The 21190-nt window shown below is 43.4% G+C and overlaps 1 protein-coding gene across 2 annotated transcripts in view; it reads right to left on the bottom strand.

Annotated features, from left to right (window-relative positions):
• Positions 1 to 254: 254 nt before the first annotated feature.
• LOC144762138 (solute carrier family 22 member 7-like) overlaps positions 255 to 21190 on the bottom strand; it is a 628845-nt gene continuing 607909 nt past the window's right edge. For both annotated transcript variants that reach the window (XM_078647284.1, XM_078647285.1), the window contains exons 9-11: positions 7705 to 7813; positions 5737 to 5943; positions 255 to 564 (exon numbers count right to left, since the gene is read on the bottom strand). In XM_078647284.1, the coding sequence (XP_078503410.1) occupies positions 492 to 564; positions 5737 to 5943; positions 7705 to 7813 (389 nt within the window). In that variant the 3' untranslated portion in view covers positions 255 to 491. The remainder of the gene's footprint in view (positions 565 to 5736; positions 5944 to 7704; positions 7814 to 21190) is intronic.

The following is a 21190-nucleotide window of genomic DNA, read 5'->3' as shown; positions in this document are numbered from 1 at the left end:
TGATGCAACGAAACACAGACGTTCCAACTAAGGGTTCCTTTATGCAAGCAGCAATAGGATATATACAGGAGGGAACGTGCCTGGATGATGTATGTAACCATTTCTCCTGCATCTAGGCCTCTTGCTAGGACTTTAAAGCAGGTCAGAAACGTGCACACTGCCCAGACAGAAAAGTAGAGCAAGACAGCGGCGTTCAGAGATAAACAGACAAGCATTGGCATAGCCAATAGGTCTCGCTTTTGGACCTTATAAGTGTTTAGCCATGCAACAGTTTATGTTGTTGCACCAAGGATATTGTGCTGCATAACTAAATACTTAATTAGTTCCCAAAAGCGAGACCTATTGGCTATGCCAATGCTTGTTGTTGCATATTAGGGTGCCAGTCGATATGCGCTGGTGCAGTTCTTGGACTACTGCATCTGTGGAATACGTGTCCTCATGATTGTCCATGTGTCCGTGGAGTCCCTCTCAGCCCAGGACCATCAGGGTTGTTAGATCTTGTCCAGAACCTTCAGTGGTACCAGCTCCTTTGGATCATCTTCGGGCAAACTGGATCCTGGTCTGCTGTAGAAATAAAATATTTAGAAGCAAATCAGAGACAGCAATCAGCCTTCTGGTTCAGCATCTGTCATTGTGTCAGTAGGCATCACTGTCTGATAACTGGAAGCAACTGATGATACACCAAGCCTCCCTATGTTCTCATATGTCAAGTACAAGGATTTTATTAAGCATTTTTGGGGGGAAATCCAAATTACGTTTATCAATAAAACACAACATACAATAAATAAAATAATTGAAATTCAACATCCTACGTTACAATCTCTATTAAAAACCTAGTTGCAGGACGTCTTTTATCACAGATTTTTAAATATAATAGTCCCAGCAGCCTGGCAAAAATGTCCAATCACTTCCACCATGTCATTGCCTCAGCCATGGATTAAAGAGCTTAATATGTTTGAGAGGCTCTTCATCGGGACAAGAAATAAGAATGCAATCTCCAGCTTTGTGGTAAGAAACGCCACAAAACCGAAGGGATGTAGGGTGAAATACATTTGTTTCCTACATATGAGAACCTTCAATTTACTGACCTATTCTATGAGCCCAACTGGGTGAAAAAATCCCAGATCCTCACGCTTGCCAGCAACAAATGCAGTCCTGATGAAGAGGCTTATACTTTAACAAGAAAGGGTAATACTTTCAACGTGGCCGGCATGAGAAATCTTTACTCTGCTATTTCAAGAAAGCCTGATAGCTGAGGTAAAAGAGGATGAAGGAAGCTTTTGGTTGAAGAAATCCCATTGTTTCTGACACTGATGTCTGCAACGACTCTAAGGGAGAGGTTTAAATTTTTCCCCAAAACATCATGAAAGTTGGTAATATCATCCGATTAGAATCTCGAGGGTGAGCCCATAAGTGCTATAGGTGAATAGGAGACTACGGTGTAACGATCAACTGAACGAGAAGGTGGATCCAGATTCCTCAAAGGAGTATGAGGCACTTGACATCAACACCAGGAGACACACTAAGAGTCGATGACAATTATCTTATGAAAGACAGTAAAGCCTGCCTAGAAACTATTTTAAGAGGACGATACAAATAAAGTGGTTGTACTGGTGTTTACAAAGGATCTTCAGCGGAGATGACAAATTGAGGAGGTCCTAGAGGCTATGGAGATCAGTCAGAAGCTGACTGCCTTAACGTCTTTATAGGTGTAAAAGCCACTTCTGTAGAAAGACTGGTTGACCTGTCTTTCTTCTTTATACTTCAAGTCTTCCAGTGTTCCACAAAGCCTGACGCCTGCCTTATCCCCAGGACCCTTTTTAGAAGAAGAAGGTGGTAAACAAACCACACACACTGGTATTGGTCGGAGGCAGCATTTTTCTTCCACTGGATGGGCACGCCACAGAAAGTGACGACTTTATAGGAAAAGTCCTATTAAAAAAATCTTCATATGGAAGGTGGTTGCACCCAACTCTCCCTCAACTACATCAACAAAATCAACATCATCTACTACAACTGTGCCCTCCAAACAGACCCCTGGAAACTCCACTGACCTTCTGGCCAGTCATGACCCCACTGGAAACTCTATCAGGAGAAATGTCACCTTCCCTTTATTGCTCAAGGTCACGGGCTGCATCCTGGAGCAATAATGGGAAGATGACATTTCTCCTGAAAGATCTATTTGATTCTGTGAGACAGCCTCCACTTGTCCCCTGATGTCACGAGGAAAGGTGAAATAACTGAGAATATTTTATTAAGCCTTGTTAAAGTGATTATACTAAAAGCCCATTGGCTGATGGGATGTGAAGGAAGGAGCCTGCACCGCTGCAGTTTTTCTTGAGGCTACCTAGAGTTTGACTGGACTTGTGACCGGTTATGGCTTGGACTACCAGGTTTCATGTCAGTAGTCTGCTGTTTTAAGGGCAAGTGATACTGAAGAGCTAAAGTGAGTGGAGGCTGGCGAGCTAGTGGTGTCATAGGCAGAAGAGGTGGTTGGCATGGTAACATGGCCTCCATGAACTTTCTGAAGAAACGGGACAGGCAGCTCTGGGACACCCCACCTACCGCAGCTATCACCCCCTGGTAACTGCCACATGCAAGCAGGTGTAGGCTACAAAGCACCTGCACATGTGGTAGTATGGCAGGCGCCCTTGGTGTTGGGTGCTCCAAGAGTGGGTGCAGGTCCCTTATCAAGTCCAGGATGGTGTGAGGGTGTAGCCTGTACCTTTCATGGATCTCTGCTGCATTAAGTTGGAAGAGTGTGATCCGCTGTCTGTAGACTTGCTCCTCCCGTCTCCAGTTCCTCTGTCCTGCTGCCTGTAGCCGTAGCCGCCTTGCTATCACACAGAAAGCCACCAATCTGATCACACTGTTGCATTTTGGGGCCTCTTTTACGGCCTGCACCTGGTTACCACCTGCTTTCAATCCATGGTAATTACCGACTCTTAAATACCGAATGTCATGAAATTCGGTATTTTCGAAGTTACCTACATCTCTATTCTCATTTATACAGTTTCTTATTTACCGATTCGATAAATAAGGATTCGGTAAATACCGATTCGGTAATTTACAATTCGGTAATAATGAATCGGTATTTACCGATTCATATTTACCGAATCCTTACTTTTGGCCTCCTACATCTCAAATGCCTAAATACTGGTCGGTAACGGCAAATTTACAGAATTTCGGCCGTTACCGACCGGTATTTAGCTACCTACATATGGCCCTAAGAATCTATCTATTCAGTCAGGCAAGAGGTGGACAGTTTGAAATTACATTATTTTGTTAATGGATTGCATATTCCAAAATGACAGCCAAATCATAGTACGAAACTAACTGATACTGTTACATTACTAGAAATTGAAGGGGTTGTTCAATCTATAGCCAATGGTAAAACATGTGGGGAAGATGCCATTCCGATAGAATTTTTTAAAATAATTTTGTGAAAGCTTAAAAAACAAACTTGTCCTGCTAGCTTATCATATTTTAAGGTGGAGAAATACCACCCACCTTTCAAACTGCCTCCCACCCTCCTTTCAAACTGCTGTGGTAGTCAGTTTTTTAAAAAGAATAAAGATAAGGATGCTATAAATTCTTATAGACCCATCAGCCTGTTGAATACAGACTACAAAATCATAGCTAAATTATCAGCAAATAGAATGAGCAGCTGCGTAGGGTCAATTATTCACAAAGATAAATGCGGATTTTTCGGTGGCCAACAACTATCTTTTAATACTACTTTTTTATTTGAGGCCCTAGACTATTTTACTCAAAATAAAATCCCGACTCTAATTATGGTATTAGACACCAAAAAGGCTTTTGACCTTGTGTTCTGGAAAAGCCTGTACTATATACTGACTAAATTTGGATTTTCCTCTGAGCTGACCGCAGTAATTTCTAAATTCTACAAGGGAGCTACGGCTTAAATAATCATAAATGCCAAAAAGGTTGGCATTTGCAGAGTAGTTAGAGGAATGAGACAGGGCTGTCCTCTGTCTCTTCTGCTTTTTTGCGTGCTTTATAGAGCCCCTTGCCGTAGCCATTCACTCTATCAGCAGTTTAACATCTCTAATGCCAGATATGTCTAACATCAAACTTCATGCTAAGGATTTTGCCCTCTTTCCACAAACCTAATATTGAATTTATTTCAGGAATTTTCAATCCATTGGTCAATACTCGGCTTAAGAGGTACTTAGGCATGTATGTTACAGAAAATGTCTATGCCTTAAATTATATCCTTCTTTATAATAAGATAAAAGATACACTGATAAAATGGAACGATATTCCAATAGCAATAATAAGTCGAGTCGTGTAGCTTCAGAGGTGGGGATTTAGCCATGGCTGAAATCTCCACCTCTGGGCCAGAAGCTCGGCCTCTGGGCCGCATGCTCCGCCTCCAAGCCAGAAGCTCCGCCTCCGGGCCGGAATTTCCGGCCCGAGTGCGGACGTAAAGTTAGTAGTCGTAAATCCATTCTGTGAATACCAAAAGTAGTAAGTGCATTCTATGAATACCAAAAGTAGTAAGTGCATTCTGTGAATACCAAAAGTAGTAAGTTTAGGATTTTGTCTTAAGTTAGTTCTGTGAATCGGGCCCATTAAATCAGATTGTACGATTTTTGTTCTGAAATGGTGCACTATACAAATCTTGTTGCTTTTACTGTATATGGTTTTAATATATGTTAATCATATGGAAAAGTAGGACACTGTATTCATTTATTACTGTATTATTGCATTAAGTATTGACAAACTATCTCTAAATAAAAAGATTTTTTTAAAAACATGGTATATTGGAAATGTTAGCTGGTGACCGAGGTCTGCCTTTAATCAATGCTGTAAATTGGAACATATATATTTGAAACAGACCAACATAAGACATCATTGAAGTTAACCCCTTCCACGCTGATGACGAGCTGGGCTCGTCATGAGGTAGCCTCCTGCTACGCTGATGACGAGCCCAGCTCGTCACGTAATATGCGGTTTCGCAAAACTCCGCGTACGAGTGGAATTCTGCCCGCACGCATGCGGTTAAAGGCACAGTTTGATAGTAGGGTGGTGTGGGTAAATATAAAAGGAGGCCTAGCCTGTCCTGCTGGAGAATCTAAAGCCAAGCCTCATTGCCACCGTAACACAAGACAAGCATTGGAAAAGCCAATAGGTCTCTCATCCATGTGTGAGCTATTGGCTTTGGCAAGCAGGTGGAGGTGGATAACAAGACGGTTAAAAGGAGTGATGCAAGATTGCCTGCTTTTTTGGTGAATACATCCACACCCTGAGCAATTTTACTGACTCATAACCCCCAAAATATAAGTTAACATGATTATACTGGGACAAAAGTGAATAAAACCCTCTGGTCAGAGCTAACAAATAATGGCAGACCTCGGGGTAATGACAATACACTAAAAACTTCCTGCAATGTTTGTTTAGCATTAAATAAACTGGGACCGTTTTTGGCGCGTCCATTTCCGGTAACCACCTACAGCATTGCGTCAATAGTTGCGACAGGAAAGGAGGGGCTGGTTCGATGTGAAACAATTAAATAGGATGTTTATCCGAGGTATGCAGGGTGTGCAGAGAGAAGCGAGACAAAACTGGACTACTCCAGTTCTAAATTCAAGCTAGCCCAAAGGACTACCACAGTTCTAAATTCTTCCTATAGATGCCACCAGAGGCTCATCCTACAGATGTTCACCCCAGATGTGTTCATTCATTCATAAAGATAACTAGTGCAAGCCTTACCGCGTCTCTTCGACATCCTTCACTGTCTCAGGCAGGTGCATGTTGAGAGTCTCAGGGAGGCAAAAGGCCACCAAGCCGGACACAATGGCCACCGAGCAGTAGACAATCTGTGGCAGGTGCTTCCATATGTCACCCAGCAGCATCGTCATAGGAGCCATGGTGACGCCGATGCGTGCGATGAAGGCGGTGTAACCGATGCCATTCTGCCTGAAGGAAACAGTGAAAGAAAGACCTGAAGCAGTGCTTAATTTGAGCCGGTGTCATCCGGTGCTCAGCACCGGCACCTATGACAGTCTGCCACATGGTGGCGCAGTTTCTTTAAATTAGAGATGAACATAACAGCAGCTGTTTATAAATTCAATGTACATGGGAGTGGTGTGGCGCTGCAGCCAGGGAGACTGACGCTGGAATCTAGGGATCGCAGTGGCAGATTAGCCCAGCACCATGTGACTCTGGGAAATAGCTTGCTTAATCTTCCTGACGGCCCCAAGCGCCTGGAGACCCTTACGGGTGATTGTTCGTGCTTTACAAATGTCGTTTATTATTATTATTACATTAAAATATAGTAATATTTGCAACCCAAGCTATTCCTGTCGCTTTAGGGGCTTTGACTATTCTGAATTGTTACACTCGCAGGTTGTGATGTTTAGGAGTAGGGTTGGTTCTGTCATTGGCAGGCTGGCAGGGTTAATGGGTCATGTGAGCTGAAGTGGCCTGCTGACAGGTGCCCTGGCACTTAAGCTGTTACAAATTAAGCACTGGCATGGCCGATGTCCACCCCGGGACAGTTGACATCACACAAGGGTGGATATCACATTAATGCATCACACACATAATCATCCATCTTTGTTTTGTGGTTCCTGCAAGGGAGTCATTGTGCCCACCTTCACTGAAATTGCAAAGAAGAAAGTGGGTGGGATCACAAAGACATCACCCATAACGCCCAAGTATCAACTTTTTAAAGACTTAAATAGCTTTCTGGGTTCAGATTAGGCCTGGGCGGTAAATTTCGTTCCGCTCGCGGAAATTGGGTAATTCTGCGTTCCGTGAATTCGCGAATTTTTTTGCTTGTTCGCGTTCTCAAATGCGTGTTCGCAAGATATTTCCCCCCAAGCACGCAAACAGCGATTGCGAACAGTAAAAAAGCATCGCGAACAAGCAAATCCGCGTGTACTCGGAATTTCTACATGTTCGCAGAGATTTTTTATCGTTTAGCGTAGATTTGGGTAACGCGATTACGCAAATTCCGTCCACCCCTAGTTCAGATGTCATTCATTGGATTTGTATTAGTAAAATAGAGCAGTATCTAAAAAAACAAATAAAACCCACCACACACGCACTCACCCCCACACACACACACAAACTCACACACACCCACTCACTCTCTCACAAACACACTCTCACTCACACACTCTCTCACACACTCACTCTCTCACACGCACTCACTCTCTCACACACACTCACTCTCTCTCTCACACACACACACTATTTCTCATGCTTCATGATACAAATCAGTACATTAAGAACAAAGAATGTCAAAATATCCAATCCCACACTCCTCTTTCATACTACACATTCAGTCCTACACATATTACCAACACTCAACACACAACTCCATATCTCAATTCATAGTACAGCTCATCGTGCAAACTGGGATAGGGATAGATCTATCCCTATCCCCGTTTCCATGATAAGCTGTACTATTCCGTCTCAGGACCATCTTGTGGCCTTTTTCCATCTTTTTTGCCGTTGTGAATGTGGTGAATTGTGTGATTGAGATATGGAGTTGTGTGTTGAGTGTTGGTAATATGTGGGCACTTGTTTCATCAATTGGGGCAGGTAGTTCCTGTTGTAGGTGTTTCCGTTGTTTCCCTACCCTTATTCAGGGGTCCCCCTTCTTAGTAGCTTTAGGGTTTTTAGTCTTCTATTTTATCCATCAGAAATATCAGAAAAGTGGCACATGCTTACCTGAGAACGGTGGGGTAGAGCTCGGCGGTGTACAGCATGGCAGACGTGAAGGCGGCTTCAGACAAACCTTTTCCTATAATGGCGATGGTTGTTCGCAACGGGCCAAGAGCTGGAGTTAGTGAAAACAAAGCAGAGACCACAAGAATCATGAAGATGTTGGTTGCAAACATGAGTTAAATCATAATTACAAAGCTAACTATTGAGCGGAACATGGGGCCTGATGTAGAGTTTGGTGAACAGGTTACTCCATCTTAAAACCTGACAGATATCCTGTCTGCCGTATTGCAAGCTACATAGGATATCATGCACTTGTAATAAGGTAGACAGTATATGTAACATGCTAGTGACAAAGCAACCTGTCCATCAAACTCATGCACAAAATGTTCCATATAAACTTATTCCCAGCACATGATGTTTCTGTTCTTTGTTCACATTTAAAGAATGTCTTTTCACGCTGGCCTAGGTGATTGATCCTGTGGCACCGGGCTCTACAACCAGAACGGATCATCTGATCTTCAGGGTTCCTTTTTAAATAAACTCTACAGTCCTGAAGAAGCCCCGACTCTTTGCCGAAACTCTAAATAAATGTGAGTTGAAGTGAAGAAACTGAAGAACATTAGCCTAAGTCACATATGCATTTTTGATAATGCGTGCTGTCCAGTTACAGTATGTCAGGATTGGAAGGGATGTTGAAAACCATCAATTCAAGGGACAACCCACAGAATGTTAATATATGTATGTATATATATTACCTACTGGCGATAGCCAGTAGGTATATATAGTTAGGATTGTTTTCCATAGGAAAATCGCAACATTCTATTGGGAATAACTTTGGCGCCGGTTGAGGAATCTTCCTGAAATTTTCCTCAACTTTGCCTCGCAGCGCTCCGGTCCTTCCCTGAAAGTTTGGGGAGGATTCGTCAAGCGGGGGCTGAGATAAAAGGGGGGTCCCAAAACATGTTTTCCCCATGTAAAATTCCATAGGGCGGTTGGACTCACTTTTAGCCCGAACGGCTGAATGGTTTTCCACCAAACTTGGCAAAATTGTAGGGACTGGTAGCCCGATGTGCCTTTGCTATGTCTCAAGATATGTGCTCCAGTGGTTTTTACGAAAATTAATTTGAAAAAATATATATTGGGCTACATTGGGCTATATATATGTAAGAGCCCAAATGTAGCCCAATGTAGCCCAAAGTTGGCCACCAGAGACAAAAAAAAACAAATGTAGCCCAAATATCAGCCAGATGTAGCCCAACTATAGCCCAATGACAGTATGTCCCAGAGTGTTCTAAAGAACAACTAGAGCACTAACAGTCTTACTTATGACAAAAGTATGGCACACCTGAAGTCATCTTGATTGGAATAAAGTGTTAACACTTAAAACATTTAATTTGCAAAGGAACAAAATTAGGGGGTTCATTTTGCCATAGAAATTATGATTAGTGCTGAAGAAAGAAAAATTAGGGCACATTTTGAGTGACTTCTCAAATCCTCTTATATTTCATTAAAAAAATTCTGATATGCAGTCTCCCAAGATGGCCACCAGAGACAAAAGAGCCTGTGCTTAAAACTCTGTTAGCAAAGCAGGCATTTGAGATTTAAAAAACGTTTTAATATATAAAAACATTATCCGCTAATAGAATTAGCATTTAAAAAACCTTGCGAATTCAATGAAAAAAACATAGGTTTCAGGCCTTATATAGTTAGGAATTAGCATTTAAAAAACCTTGCGAATTCACTGAAAAAACCATAGGTTTCAGGCCTTATATAGTTAGGAATTAGCATTTAAAAAACCTTTGAAATTCACTGAAAAAAACATAGGTTTCAGGCCTTATATAGTTAGGAATTAGCATTTAAAAAAACCTTGCGAATTCACTGAAAAAACCATAGGTTTCAGGCCTTATATAGTTAGGAATTAGCATTTAAAAAACCTTTGAAATTCACTGAAAAAACCATAGGTTTCAGGCCTTATATAGTTAGGAATTAGCATTTAAAAAACCTTGCAAATTCACTGAAAAAACCATAGGTTTCAGGCCTTATTTAGTTAGGAATTAGCATTTAAAAAACCTTTGAAATTCACTGAAAAAAACATAGGTTTCAGGAGTTATATAGTTTGGAATTAGCTTTTAAAAAACCTTTGAAATTCACTCAAAAAACTATAAGTTTTAGTGGTGTTATAGTTAGCTGGACATTTTACTCATACAAAACCATTGAAATTGCTCCTGTATAGTTAGTTGTACTAACTATATTTCACGCACCCGCAATCCACTGCTGATGATGTCACATATTAGATCATTCATGACATGGTCAGTGACATCACTGATGACATCTCAAATGACATCACTGATGACATCACTGATGACATCATCCACGTGACAATCACATACACCTTTTCATACACTATTACAATTTTTCATCACTCTTTGTAAAATACAGAGTATCATATTTAAATCCATTGTCACAGCAATACAAGTATCTAAAAATCCACTCAGTGATTCATAGATGTATACACACATCTAATCACTTACCTATGGATTCACTCATACATGTTGTCAATGAACAATAGAACACTATCAAAAATACTTATACATCTATATCGACATTAAACAACAGCACGCATCCTATTCACATATGAAGTCATCCTACTCACTTATGCAAACAATGGATCATACTTACATATTTACTTAGCAAAACACTTATACAAACACCACTTCTTCTATTCATTTAGATAGTAAGTCATACTTAGTGAATTATAAAATCATTATTACAAGTATACAGTTATCCATACAGTCACTCACACAATCATTGTGTCTTATGTATACTTATTTATATACAACAACTGACACATACACTGCCTTTTATTTTTCTAGTTTGTTGTACCTGTATCATTGAGAAATATATATGCTCATCACCACACCCATAGAGATATTCACTCACCCAAACAACTGTTAGAACATGTAGTTTTAGCTTCATATATCTACTGAATCAACTATTCACACATCTTTGGACAGTCACACACCCCCCACCGAACCACACACACTTTCACACTCCCATACAAATACTCAGTTAACTAATCAATAACTAATATAGACTTTCACATAGCTAGTAACCAACTGTAGAATCAGTTTACACAACAACTGACAAAGTGATACAGATATTCATACAGTTTAGTCACTATCCACTATATTTAGTGAGACATTATAAATTGGTCAAGTAACCAGTCAATTACACTGCTACTAAATCCTCCATCCAAATATTTATTTATATATATCCACTTATTCTTCAATGCAAATTGCTATATATATAATGCATATTTAAATTACGAAGCAAACCACATTCACTGGATGATGTCATCAGTGATGTCATTTGAGATGTCATCAGTGATGTCACTGACCATGTCATGAATGATCTAATATGTGACATCATCAGCAGTGGATTGCGGGTGCGCGAAATATAGTTAGTACAACTAACTATACAGGAGCAATTTCAATGGTTTTGTATGAGTAATAATAATAATAAATTTCTTTATTCGGCTTTTCACAAAGGAAAACCATAAAAGCAACATTTAAAAGTACAGTTAGATGTTTGGACAGATAAACAAATTAAAAAAAGAAATACAGTAAAATTCATACATAGACAATTTTATATATTTTAAAAGAAAGTGTCAAGTCATTTCAATTGATCAACTGGAACTAGATCCAGAGTACTTTTTACAGATTTTTCCTGTGCTTCATGACGCATTTCAGGAAATTAAGGACAGAGTAACAGACATATTCAGATTCCAGCATTTGGAGACGTAGCATTGCAGGACGACACTGTCTAAATCCCCAACGCCTTAGTAGTGGTAATAGCCAAATTTTCCTATGTGGATGATGGAATTTACAAAACATAATTGTATGTATGTTAGACTGGTTAGATTCCTCATCACAGGGACATGGAGGGAGGATTAAGTCCCAACTGTTACTCACAGGAAATGCTACCAATCTATAGAAAATATCCAATCTGAATCTTGTCATTAGCCTTCTCTCATGTGTACTAATCTGTAGTGTTAGGTACGGCTGGATAGAATGTGTAGCCTGAATCAGATTCGCATGAAGGACCGAGGGTTTTGACGACTCAGAAGTCAATCTCAGTGACTCTAAATGTCTTAGGGCCAGTTGTTTTAGGACTCCCTTAGAAAGGTCAATAATGGTTTCAGGTTGGAGGTAATATTTCTCAAGACCAAGGTCTTTAAGAAAGTTTCTGATGTAGCAAAGCCACTTTACTTTTGAGGATAGATCAAGAGCCATTGTGTTTGCCACGATCGTCTGTGTCAGCGCGTTTTTGACCGAGGTCCAAATGCGCAACCATAGCATCAATGGTTGGATCTTGAGCAAATCCTCTAGGTAAAGGATTCCAAGTTCCAAATGAGAAGCATAGATTGAGGTGCATCTCGGAGTAGCTAAAAGGAATCTGAGGAAGGTGTTTTCTACTACCTGAAGGGCACTAACGTCTACGTGTCCCCAAACGCCCGCTCCATACAAGGCAATAGCCTGACACTTAGCACTGTAGATTTTTAGTAGCTCCACTGGTGCCTTCCTCCCCAGTCTCTGGGAGAAGCTCATCAGGGCCGCAATGGATCTTCTGAACAGATGGCATCTTGCCTCTACTGCTGGCCTCCAAGACAGCCTTTCGTCTATCATGATTCCTAGATATGGATACTGGGCGGTTACCTCGAGTTTTTGCTTATCGAGATAGATGTCCTTTACTCGTTTTTTCCTACTACCTGCTATCATAACAAACGTTTTTTTAACGTTCACGTGTAGGTCCAATCCGCCCATGAAGGCCGTATATCTGTTCAGGGATTTCTGTAATTCTCGCGGGGTGCGCGCGAGGATGACGGCATCGTCTGCATAAAGCAGAGCGGGAATCAGGCGCTGTTTTACTCGTGGGAGGTCCTGGCCCCCCCTCAACATCTCTAGCTCCAAGCCGTTAGTGTACAGTGAGAAGAGAAAGGGGGCCAGGACACACCCCTGCCTGACTCCACGCTCTACTCCAAAAGGTGCCGTCAGCTCTCCATTCACGCCAAAGCGCACCCTTGCCGATGCTTTAGAGTAGAGCTCCCTCAAAAAATCTAGAAGAGGGAGATCCACTCCCATTTGCCTTAAGACCGTCCAAAGTTTTGCGTGCGAAACGCAATCAAAAGCAGCGGACAGGTCTACCTAGACCATATAATCCATATCCTTCTTTGCCTGGGTGTATTTGCCCAAAATCAGGCTAAGATTGAGGGCCTGCTCTACAGTTCCGAACGCCTCTCGAAAACCGAACTGGAGGTCGGAAATAATGCCTCTTTCCTCACCCCACTGCTGGAGTCGCTCAAGTATTACTCTGCCAACAACCTTGCCCAGAGAGTCCAGCAATGAGATGGGGCGGTAGCATTTCACGTCCTGGAGGTCCCCTTTTTTAAAAATGGGGACCATGATGGACTTGGTCCAGGAATTTAACAGTCCCACATTTGCAGCTGCTGTACACACTCTAGTGAAAATGGGGGCCCAGAGATCCAAATTGTGTTTAAAGAGATCCACTGGGACCCCGTCTGGGCCTGGAGCTTTCCCATTATTGCTTGTTTCCAGTGCCACTAATAGATCGGGAATATCAAAGTGCAGCGGTATTGGATATTCGACTATTGGGAGTATGTTTTCTGACCCACCTACAGTTGAAGTGTTTTTAAAAATGTTGGCGAAGTGTGCCTCCCATGTGTCTTCGTCTATAGCCACTTCTATCTTAGGACTATTATTATCTGTCAGGTAAGGTGATCTGACAGTTCGCCAGAAAGCCTCACTGTTTTTAGAGACGGCGCTCATGTGCAGGTCTTCCCAGAGTTTCTGTTTCAATTCATGGATTCTTATTTTACGTTCCCTTCCGTATTGACGCCTAAGGAGTTGAATCTGCCCCGCGTCTCTGGGTGTGTTATGCAGGGCCAGCTTTAGGTTGGTTAGGGCCATGGTGCAACTATGATTAAACCACCCTTTACTGTTTGGGTTCTCGGTCCTCGATTTTGCAGTGAGAAGTCCCTTGATTTTCTCTAATATTTGTATGAAGTTGTTTAGGACTTCTTCATCAGTTTCCGATAGATCCAAACATTTAATTATATTAGGATATGCCACATTTACCAGTTTTTTTGTAATTTCATTTGGGTTAATTTTTCCCCATTTTAATGTATAGCCATTTTGTTTGCCTAGGTCTAATTTATTCTGGGCAAGAGTTTTTGCTATAGCTGTATTTCGGGGCTTGTAATCAGTCAAGTGAAGATCCATCCTCAGAGCGGAATGATCACTAAGTGAGTTGGCCATAACCTGAAAGGCTCTAGCTGTATGTAGCAGTCCAGGTGACAGGAGGATGTCATCAACTGTCGTTTGGTGTCCCCTACCCACGTAAGTCGGTTGAAGGGAGTTTGGGCCTGAACTTGGGCTATTGGCTATCACAAGATCCAAGTCAGATAGCAAGTTGTTCATAGCAATCCCCACCTTAGTATGAACAAAATGCACTAGTGGAGCGTCAAGTTCATCCGCTATCCCACAGCAGTTTGATTTAGCCTGTGGGCATGGATGGAGGTTAAAGTCCCCTCCCCATAAAAGATGAATTGCCCCTTGTCCAGCCTTCAGCCGGTAAAGCTGGGTTAATCTCTCCTGAACATTACGTAGAAGAATCAGGAATTGATCATCCTCTAAGTTGTTATAGATATTGATCAAGAGGATGGACTCCTTGTTCGTAAAGGAAAGAGAGAGTATTTGAAAATTAGGGTCAGAGTGGACTATGGACGCTTTTAGGTGGTTCATTGTGTTTGCAATGTAGGTTATTAGCCCTCCTTTAGGTCTACCTATTGTACTGTGGAGGGCTGGGGTAAAGTATGTTTTATAGCCCAAGAGATGAAGCTCTGTCGTAGACCATGTCTCTTGGAGGCAAATTATTTTACATGGCTCCTGGAAATACAAGGCAGTCCCGTCCTCAATCTTTGGGCGTAAACCCGCAACGTTCCAAAAGAGGATAGGTATAGGCTGTGGCTCAACTTTTGATACTACAGTTTCGTTAGTTGCAGAAATTGTTCTTATTTTAGGAATTAACTGGGGTGAGTTAGAATTAATAGATTCAATTTCCATTAATGGTCAGTCGACCATTTCAAGGCCGCTAAATCTATTCCTCATTGGGATGCTAAACCAAGAGTCCCAGCGGGGCGGTTCTCTATGAGTCGTTGTCAGCGTATGTGGACCCCATTCTTCCCATCCTCCTCCCTGATAACGCGGACCCACTGTGTGCCAGGAACTATCATAGTCACTATGACGAGGGCCCCCAATTTGCCTTGTATTGGCATGTTCAAAATGACGAGGGGGTGGTGCAACCCAAGGGGGGTCATGGTTATAGAAAGGTCCGTTAGGTTGTCTTGAGGGGTAGAAAAAAGAGAGTGGTTTAGTACCTATACCTCCATTTACACACGTGTGGTCCCAAGAGCAGATATAATCTACTACTCGGGGGTCTTCGAAAGTAATCACGATGCAATCTCCCGGGATCGTTTTTTTGCCATTTCCCACCCATGGGGTCCTACGTACCGTCAGAATCCTACCTTGCCAAGTTGGTGGAATGGGACGATTGGAATTTAGCCAGTGTTGGGCCTTATTTTTCAGAGACCACATAGGTTCAACATTGTGGTCCACTAGCTCAGGCACACCAGTCGTTACCACTACGAAAGGGGATGCATCCGGTGGCAAATCGGCTGGAAATCTAACCTCGGTGGGTCCTCTAAGGGCATCTCTGTTGAATGCTGGGGCCGGGGATTTAGAGGCTGGAGTTTGAGTCACCGGGGTTTTAGATGTCACTTTATTTGGTGCCACTGTCTTAGATGCGGGTGTTATTGTTGACAGGGCATTTCCCTGTGACAGAGTCATGGCAACATTGGTAGATGGATTCACTGTGCTCTTATTATTCGTTAATTTGGCTGTTACAACTAGAGGTAAAGGTGCGTTCTTTTGAGTAGTTGCAGGCTTAGGGAGGGTATTTGCAGACTTAGGGAAGGTTTGTTTATTCTGATTGTTTCCCCCTGTTTTTTGAGCCCCTGGCACTTGGTTAAATTGTGGAAGATTAGCAAACTTGGATAGCTGAGTCTCCAGCTGCGCTAACTTTGCTTCTATTGGTTGAAGAAAGGATTTTAATAGATCAGCGATCTTGTTTAGCAGCTGGGAAATATTGCTATCAGATGATTCCTTACTGCTGGATAGAAGAATAGGCGAATCCAGAATGTCGTGTGCGGGATGATGGACCATCGCAGAAACTACTAACTGTTCTGCTCTGGGTGGTGGATTCTGTAGAATGCTAGAGGTATTTTTCGGATCGTTCTTTCTTTTCCTTATAGCACCCTCCCTCCTCCCTCTTGCTTGCCTTCTTTCATCTGATGTAATTTGGGGAGACGTTTGAGGTATTAGCTCAGGTGTTCTTTCTAGATCTGAGCTTATCTGGGAATCAGAGAGCTGGGAGGCCGACAGGTCCACATTGTTTGGCAGGCTACGCCTGCCCTCGCAAAGGGCCCTCTGCCCTACATTATTATCGGCGGCGGGGGTTCTAGCATCGGCCAAGTTACCCATGGAAGATCTCTTAGCAAACGCCAAGTCCAGGGAAACCCTTTCCTCCATCAAAGAAATACTTTGATCGATGAATGAGTTTGCCTTGGTAATAAAATCATCCATGGGGCCTAACAGTTTACCCACACTCCCAGGGGCCTTGGTTTTATTTCCTCTGGTTAGCACCATTTTTCCTATTAAACAAAGACAGGGGAAAAGGTTCTGACATAAGTATAAAAACAGCAAAACAGGATATCAGAAGGACTGCGAGAGCAAAGTCAATGAGAAGACAGTACGTACATTTCGAAATGGGTAGCAAAAGGTGGGAGTTAGAGGGGTGGCCCAGTCCAGTCTCTCACGTCCTCGAACGGCCTCAAACAGCCATCCCTTTGCCCGGGCTTAGCTCCGGGCTCAGTCCCGAGCGCGTCCCGCTAACGCGGTAAGGGCGGGATTAATATAGAGAGGAGGAGGAGTCCAGGAAGAGGCAACAGGTGCGCGTGGGGTAGTGAGCGCAGAGACATGTGGGCCTCGCAGTCCCGGACTCGGAAATCCAACGGCGGTTGTCTAATCACCCCAAGAGTCACAGGCACACACGAAGTGACGGCAGCAGGGGCACTTCCTCACGGCTCTCAGAACAGAAAACAGGGCAAAGTCACGGTTGCGACTACGAGCGGCCCCCGCAGAGCGGGAGCCGCGAGTCGCTGTTAAAGGAGCCCAAAACAGCTGGGAGGAGTCCGGGAAGAGGCAACAGGTGCGCGTGGGGTAGTGATCGCAGAGACCTGTGGGCCTCGCAGTCCCGGACTCGGAAATCCAACATTGAAAAAAACAGTATAGTGCAGTGTCGCTTCAGTAGCACAGTCACCTCATTGGAAATGACCCAAACACCAGCCAATGAGGTGAGACTGCACTGAGCTCCCCCTCCAGAGGCTTCTATACCTTACATTTCTTCTGTATGTCCTTTGGAAGAGGGCTCTGATCAAAGAACTTATTTCTCGGAGTTTGCTTCACTTGTATAGCATTATATCATCAGTGCCTTTGTATTTTTTTCCAGGAAAAATGAAAAAAGGAGAGCTTCTCGCCAACTAATGGCTAAATCTCCAAGTCCTTTTCCAGCCGTGTAGTTCATGATTATATTTTTTAAATGAAGTCAGAGCCATGGCCTTTACGGTGGATCCTCAGCGCCACTCTTGGTTGCGGTCAACAGGCTTTTCAGGGGACATCCAAGTAAGCCTCATTGACGTGCCCTTGGATGGCTCTCGCCTGTTCAGCCACAAAACGGATATTGCTCTGGAGTGCTTCAAAGATTTATTTATTTAATATTGACTGTTCAATTAATTAAAATCATTACAGTAAGAAAGAATAAAACTGGTAAGTAAAAAATTGATCACATTTAAACTAAAAAGGCTGCCGGTTAAAAAGTTTTTTGTTCAAGTATTATATCCCCTCTTCGCTGCACCCACTCGGGTCGCCAGCACCGGGTCTTTATCATAAGTCCTTGCACCGAGTTTCTTAGACAGCTGCATAGGCCTTGGTAGTTTTCTGCTACAGCAGTCTGTGGATCGTTCTCCTTGTCCCTTCCATTTCGAGCCATTGATGTGGTACAGTCTCTGTAGGACGGGTGAATAGTATCATAGCTCTTCCCTCATTTGAGGGGAGGCTGCATTGTCCCCCTTATTATACCTTGCGGGTGGCCCTGGTTTGTTTGTGATCGTTTGCTGCCTTTAAAGCCATTCTAATCAGATGAATGAATTTCCCAAGACTCGCCACGGTCATCGTGGTTATTCTATAGCGCTGGGACGCTCTCGGGCAGCCATGCGCTCTATAAATCCATTTCATTTCATTTCAAAAGCACAAGGCTGATGCTTGGCGGCATGTCTTGATTCCCTTGGTGATGCAGACTGGGCGGAGAAGTCGACGACGTTCGTTCGTGAGGGTGGGGCAGCAGCATAAAAGGTGAAGCCAGGATTCTCTTGTGTAGGGCCACAGTTTGCCGCTTGTATTTTCCCCATTGCGAGCCCATGCGGGGTTAAATTCAGTGATTCATTGAGTACACAGTCTCATGGAGAGGATTTTGGTTCTGGATTGTGATGTCAGGGCCTCATTCAGGTAGGGTTGTGCCTTGCCTACCGTGTAGGAATTGTTCAGCGGGTCTAGGTGGGGGCTACAGATCGAATAAGATTTTGCGAACTTGTATGTTTATGGCTTTTTTCCATGCATTTAGTGGGATTTCTGGCAGTGGTATGCTCTTTTCCCCGATCTTTAAAGTCTTGAGTGATTTGCCAAGACTGGTGTGCCATGCTGAACTTGGCCCCTCAAAGATGGCTCTCAATTGGTGTCTTAACGAGTTTGTTGGGGCCCTTATAATCCTCAAGTATAGTTTTATGATCTCCCCTTGTTACATGAAGTCTGGCCTAACCAGGCCTAGCTCCAATCTTAGTCTTGACTTCCTTGCCGACCTTGGGATAGAAAAGACTGATTTATATGCTTTGGCTTGGATTGCGATGAGAAGGGCATACCGCGTCCCCGGAAAAGCCTGGTGGCCATAGCAAATGGCTGGCAGCAATTTTGCTTTTAAGGCAGTTAATATTGGTCCGGCAGTGGGGCTTATCAGGTGTAAGCTCATTTGCTTTAACAGGAATATCACCTTATTGGCCTTGGACGACTGCTGAGTCAGATGGACATTTGCCTTGCCCCGTTCCGTAAACCAAACCCCTAGATAGTTGTACGCTGCCACTGTACTGATCTGCAGATCTTCCATTAGCCACTGCGCTTTCTTTTTCAGGTGGCAGCTCCCAAAAATGACGACCTTAGTTTTCCCCTGGTTTACTATAAGGTTGTTATCCTTGTTGAATTGGTTCAATGCGTCTAGGGCTCTATGTAGGCCCACCCTCGTATGGTCCATTATGGCCATGTCATTGTACCACCGGCTGCCTCATGCTGCCTAATCTCGGTGCTACTAGGTTGGCGCCTTTCAAGGCGTCCCCCAAATCTGCCGTATACAGGTTAGAGAGGATGGGCGCCAGCATGCATCCTTGTTTCAGCCCGTTGTTTGTTGTTATTTTGGGGGACACTGTACTGGAGCTGGTTTTAACCTGCACCCAGGTGCCTTCGTAAAGTGATCTCATTGCCTTCAAAAGGTTTGGCGGAACGCCCCAATTTTCTAATTTCCGCCATAGCCTGTTTCGTACCACTTTATCGAAGGCTGTGCTGTAATCAATAAAGCAACAAAAGAGGGGAGGGTTTTTCTTTCTTATTTCTTCAGTTGCTAGGTGCGCTAACGCCAGGATATTGTCCATTGTCGATGATTGTGGTCTAAAGCCAGTCTGATGGCAGCGTTTGATGCTTTTTCCTTCGGCCCATGTCTCCAGGTCCTTCAGTATGAGGCGGGCGTAGGCCTTGGCTTCTATGTCAAGAAGAGCGATGAGGGATGTATGACATTACAACGCATGCTTTTACATCGCATGCCTTTACAACGCGGTATTTACAACGAATACCTTTACAACGCATAATGCTTTTGGGCGCTGGATAGTGAATAGTTTAATCAACTTCAGTCCCCGTGGATAGTAGGGAAGGTGTTGGCTAGTACATTAAACCCATTCCCTATCCTGGAGCACCCCCCAGCGCAATGCGTTGTAATGGTTTGCGTTGTAAAAGTTGTGTCGTAAAGGCACTGCGTGGTAAAAAGTTGTGTTGTAAAGGTTGTTCACCGCGATGAGCCTATAATTCGATGGCTTTAAACGATCTCCCTTTTTCAAAATTGGGACTAATATGGAGCCCCTCCAGGAGTCGGGGGTTATTGCTGTTGTTAAGGAATGGTTGTAAAGGGCAGTGAGGACGGATGCCCATAAGTCGGGGGCCTTTTTAAAAACCGCGGCAAGTCTCCCGTTTGGTCCAGGGGTCCCATCGTTCTTCATATTCTTAAATATCTTAATGACCATTTGAGGGTTTATCCGGGCCTACGGTGTGCAATACATCTCTGCCTGGCCTCGCAGACCCTCAGAAGGATTTCGCGGGCTAGAGGTTATTTCTTCGATCTTTGCCCTTGGTCGGTGGAGACAGTCCACCCCACGGTTAGGATCTTCTGTATTGCATGTGTTTACATGCGCAATTGAATATAGTTGCTTTACGTGGACCAGCCAGTCTTACTCTGCCACCCCATTTTCTCTTGGAGCTCCTCGTCTGCTTAGCCAGTTTGTGTTTCCATAATCCTGCTGAATTCTTCTGTTTAAGCAGGGAGAAAACTTTGATCCATTCCCTCTCTATGTGAGCATTTTTTGTGTTACCACTATTTCTTCCTTAGGGCTGCCCTCAATGATACAATCGATGTCACATCTGTTTGTCTGCCCCCTCTTTTCTTTATTACTAGTTCCTTACACAAGAAGCGTTTGGTCTCGCGTATGTCCTTGGTTGACGGATGCTTCCAGCTGTTCATTTCTTTTTGGGCCTGGAGCATTGTGGCTGGGGATGGCCCAAGCTTGTTTGCATCTCCTCATCAACTATGGTCTCCCAGATTTATATCGGTGAAGACGGCATTGCTGGGATCTCATCCTGTTTTAGGTCCAGCCAGTTCTGAAGCTTTGCTCCCATCTCGTCTGTCCATCTGATTCTCCTTAGGAGGTTGTCATTTTCGGCCCCTCTTGACTCGCCGATGGCTTGGAACTTAAGGGCAGATGGAACTTCTAGCATGAACACTGCTATTAGTGGCCTGTAATCGCTTTTCAACCTGATCTCGACTGTAAAATCTTCCAAACTGGCTGCCATTACTTCACTGACCATGATATAGTCAGTTCTCGAGATGTCCCGGAAGGTCGGCTGTAGTTGCCTGCCATTCGAGTATCTTGCTTTCACAGCGTACGTTGAAGATAGCTTATGATTGTCGAATAAGTCATGAAAGG

This window comes from Lissotriton helveticus, chromosome 6 (genome assembly GCF_964261635.1).
Source record: "Lissotriton helveticus chromosome 6, aLisHel1.1, whole genome shotgun sequence".
In the NCBI taxonomy this organism is placed as follows: Eukaryota; Metazoa; Chordata; class Amphibia; order Caudata; family Salamandridae; genus Lissotriton; species Lissotriton helveticus.
Note: the sequence above shows the minus strand (reverse complement) of the source record. Positions and strands in the feature narration are given on the sequence as shown.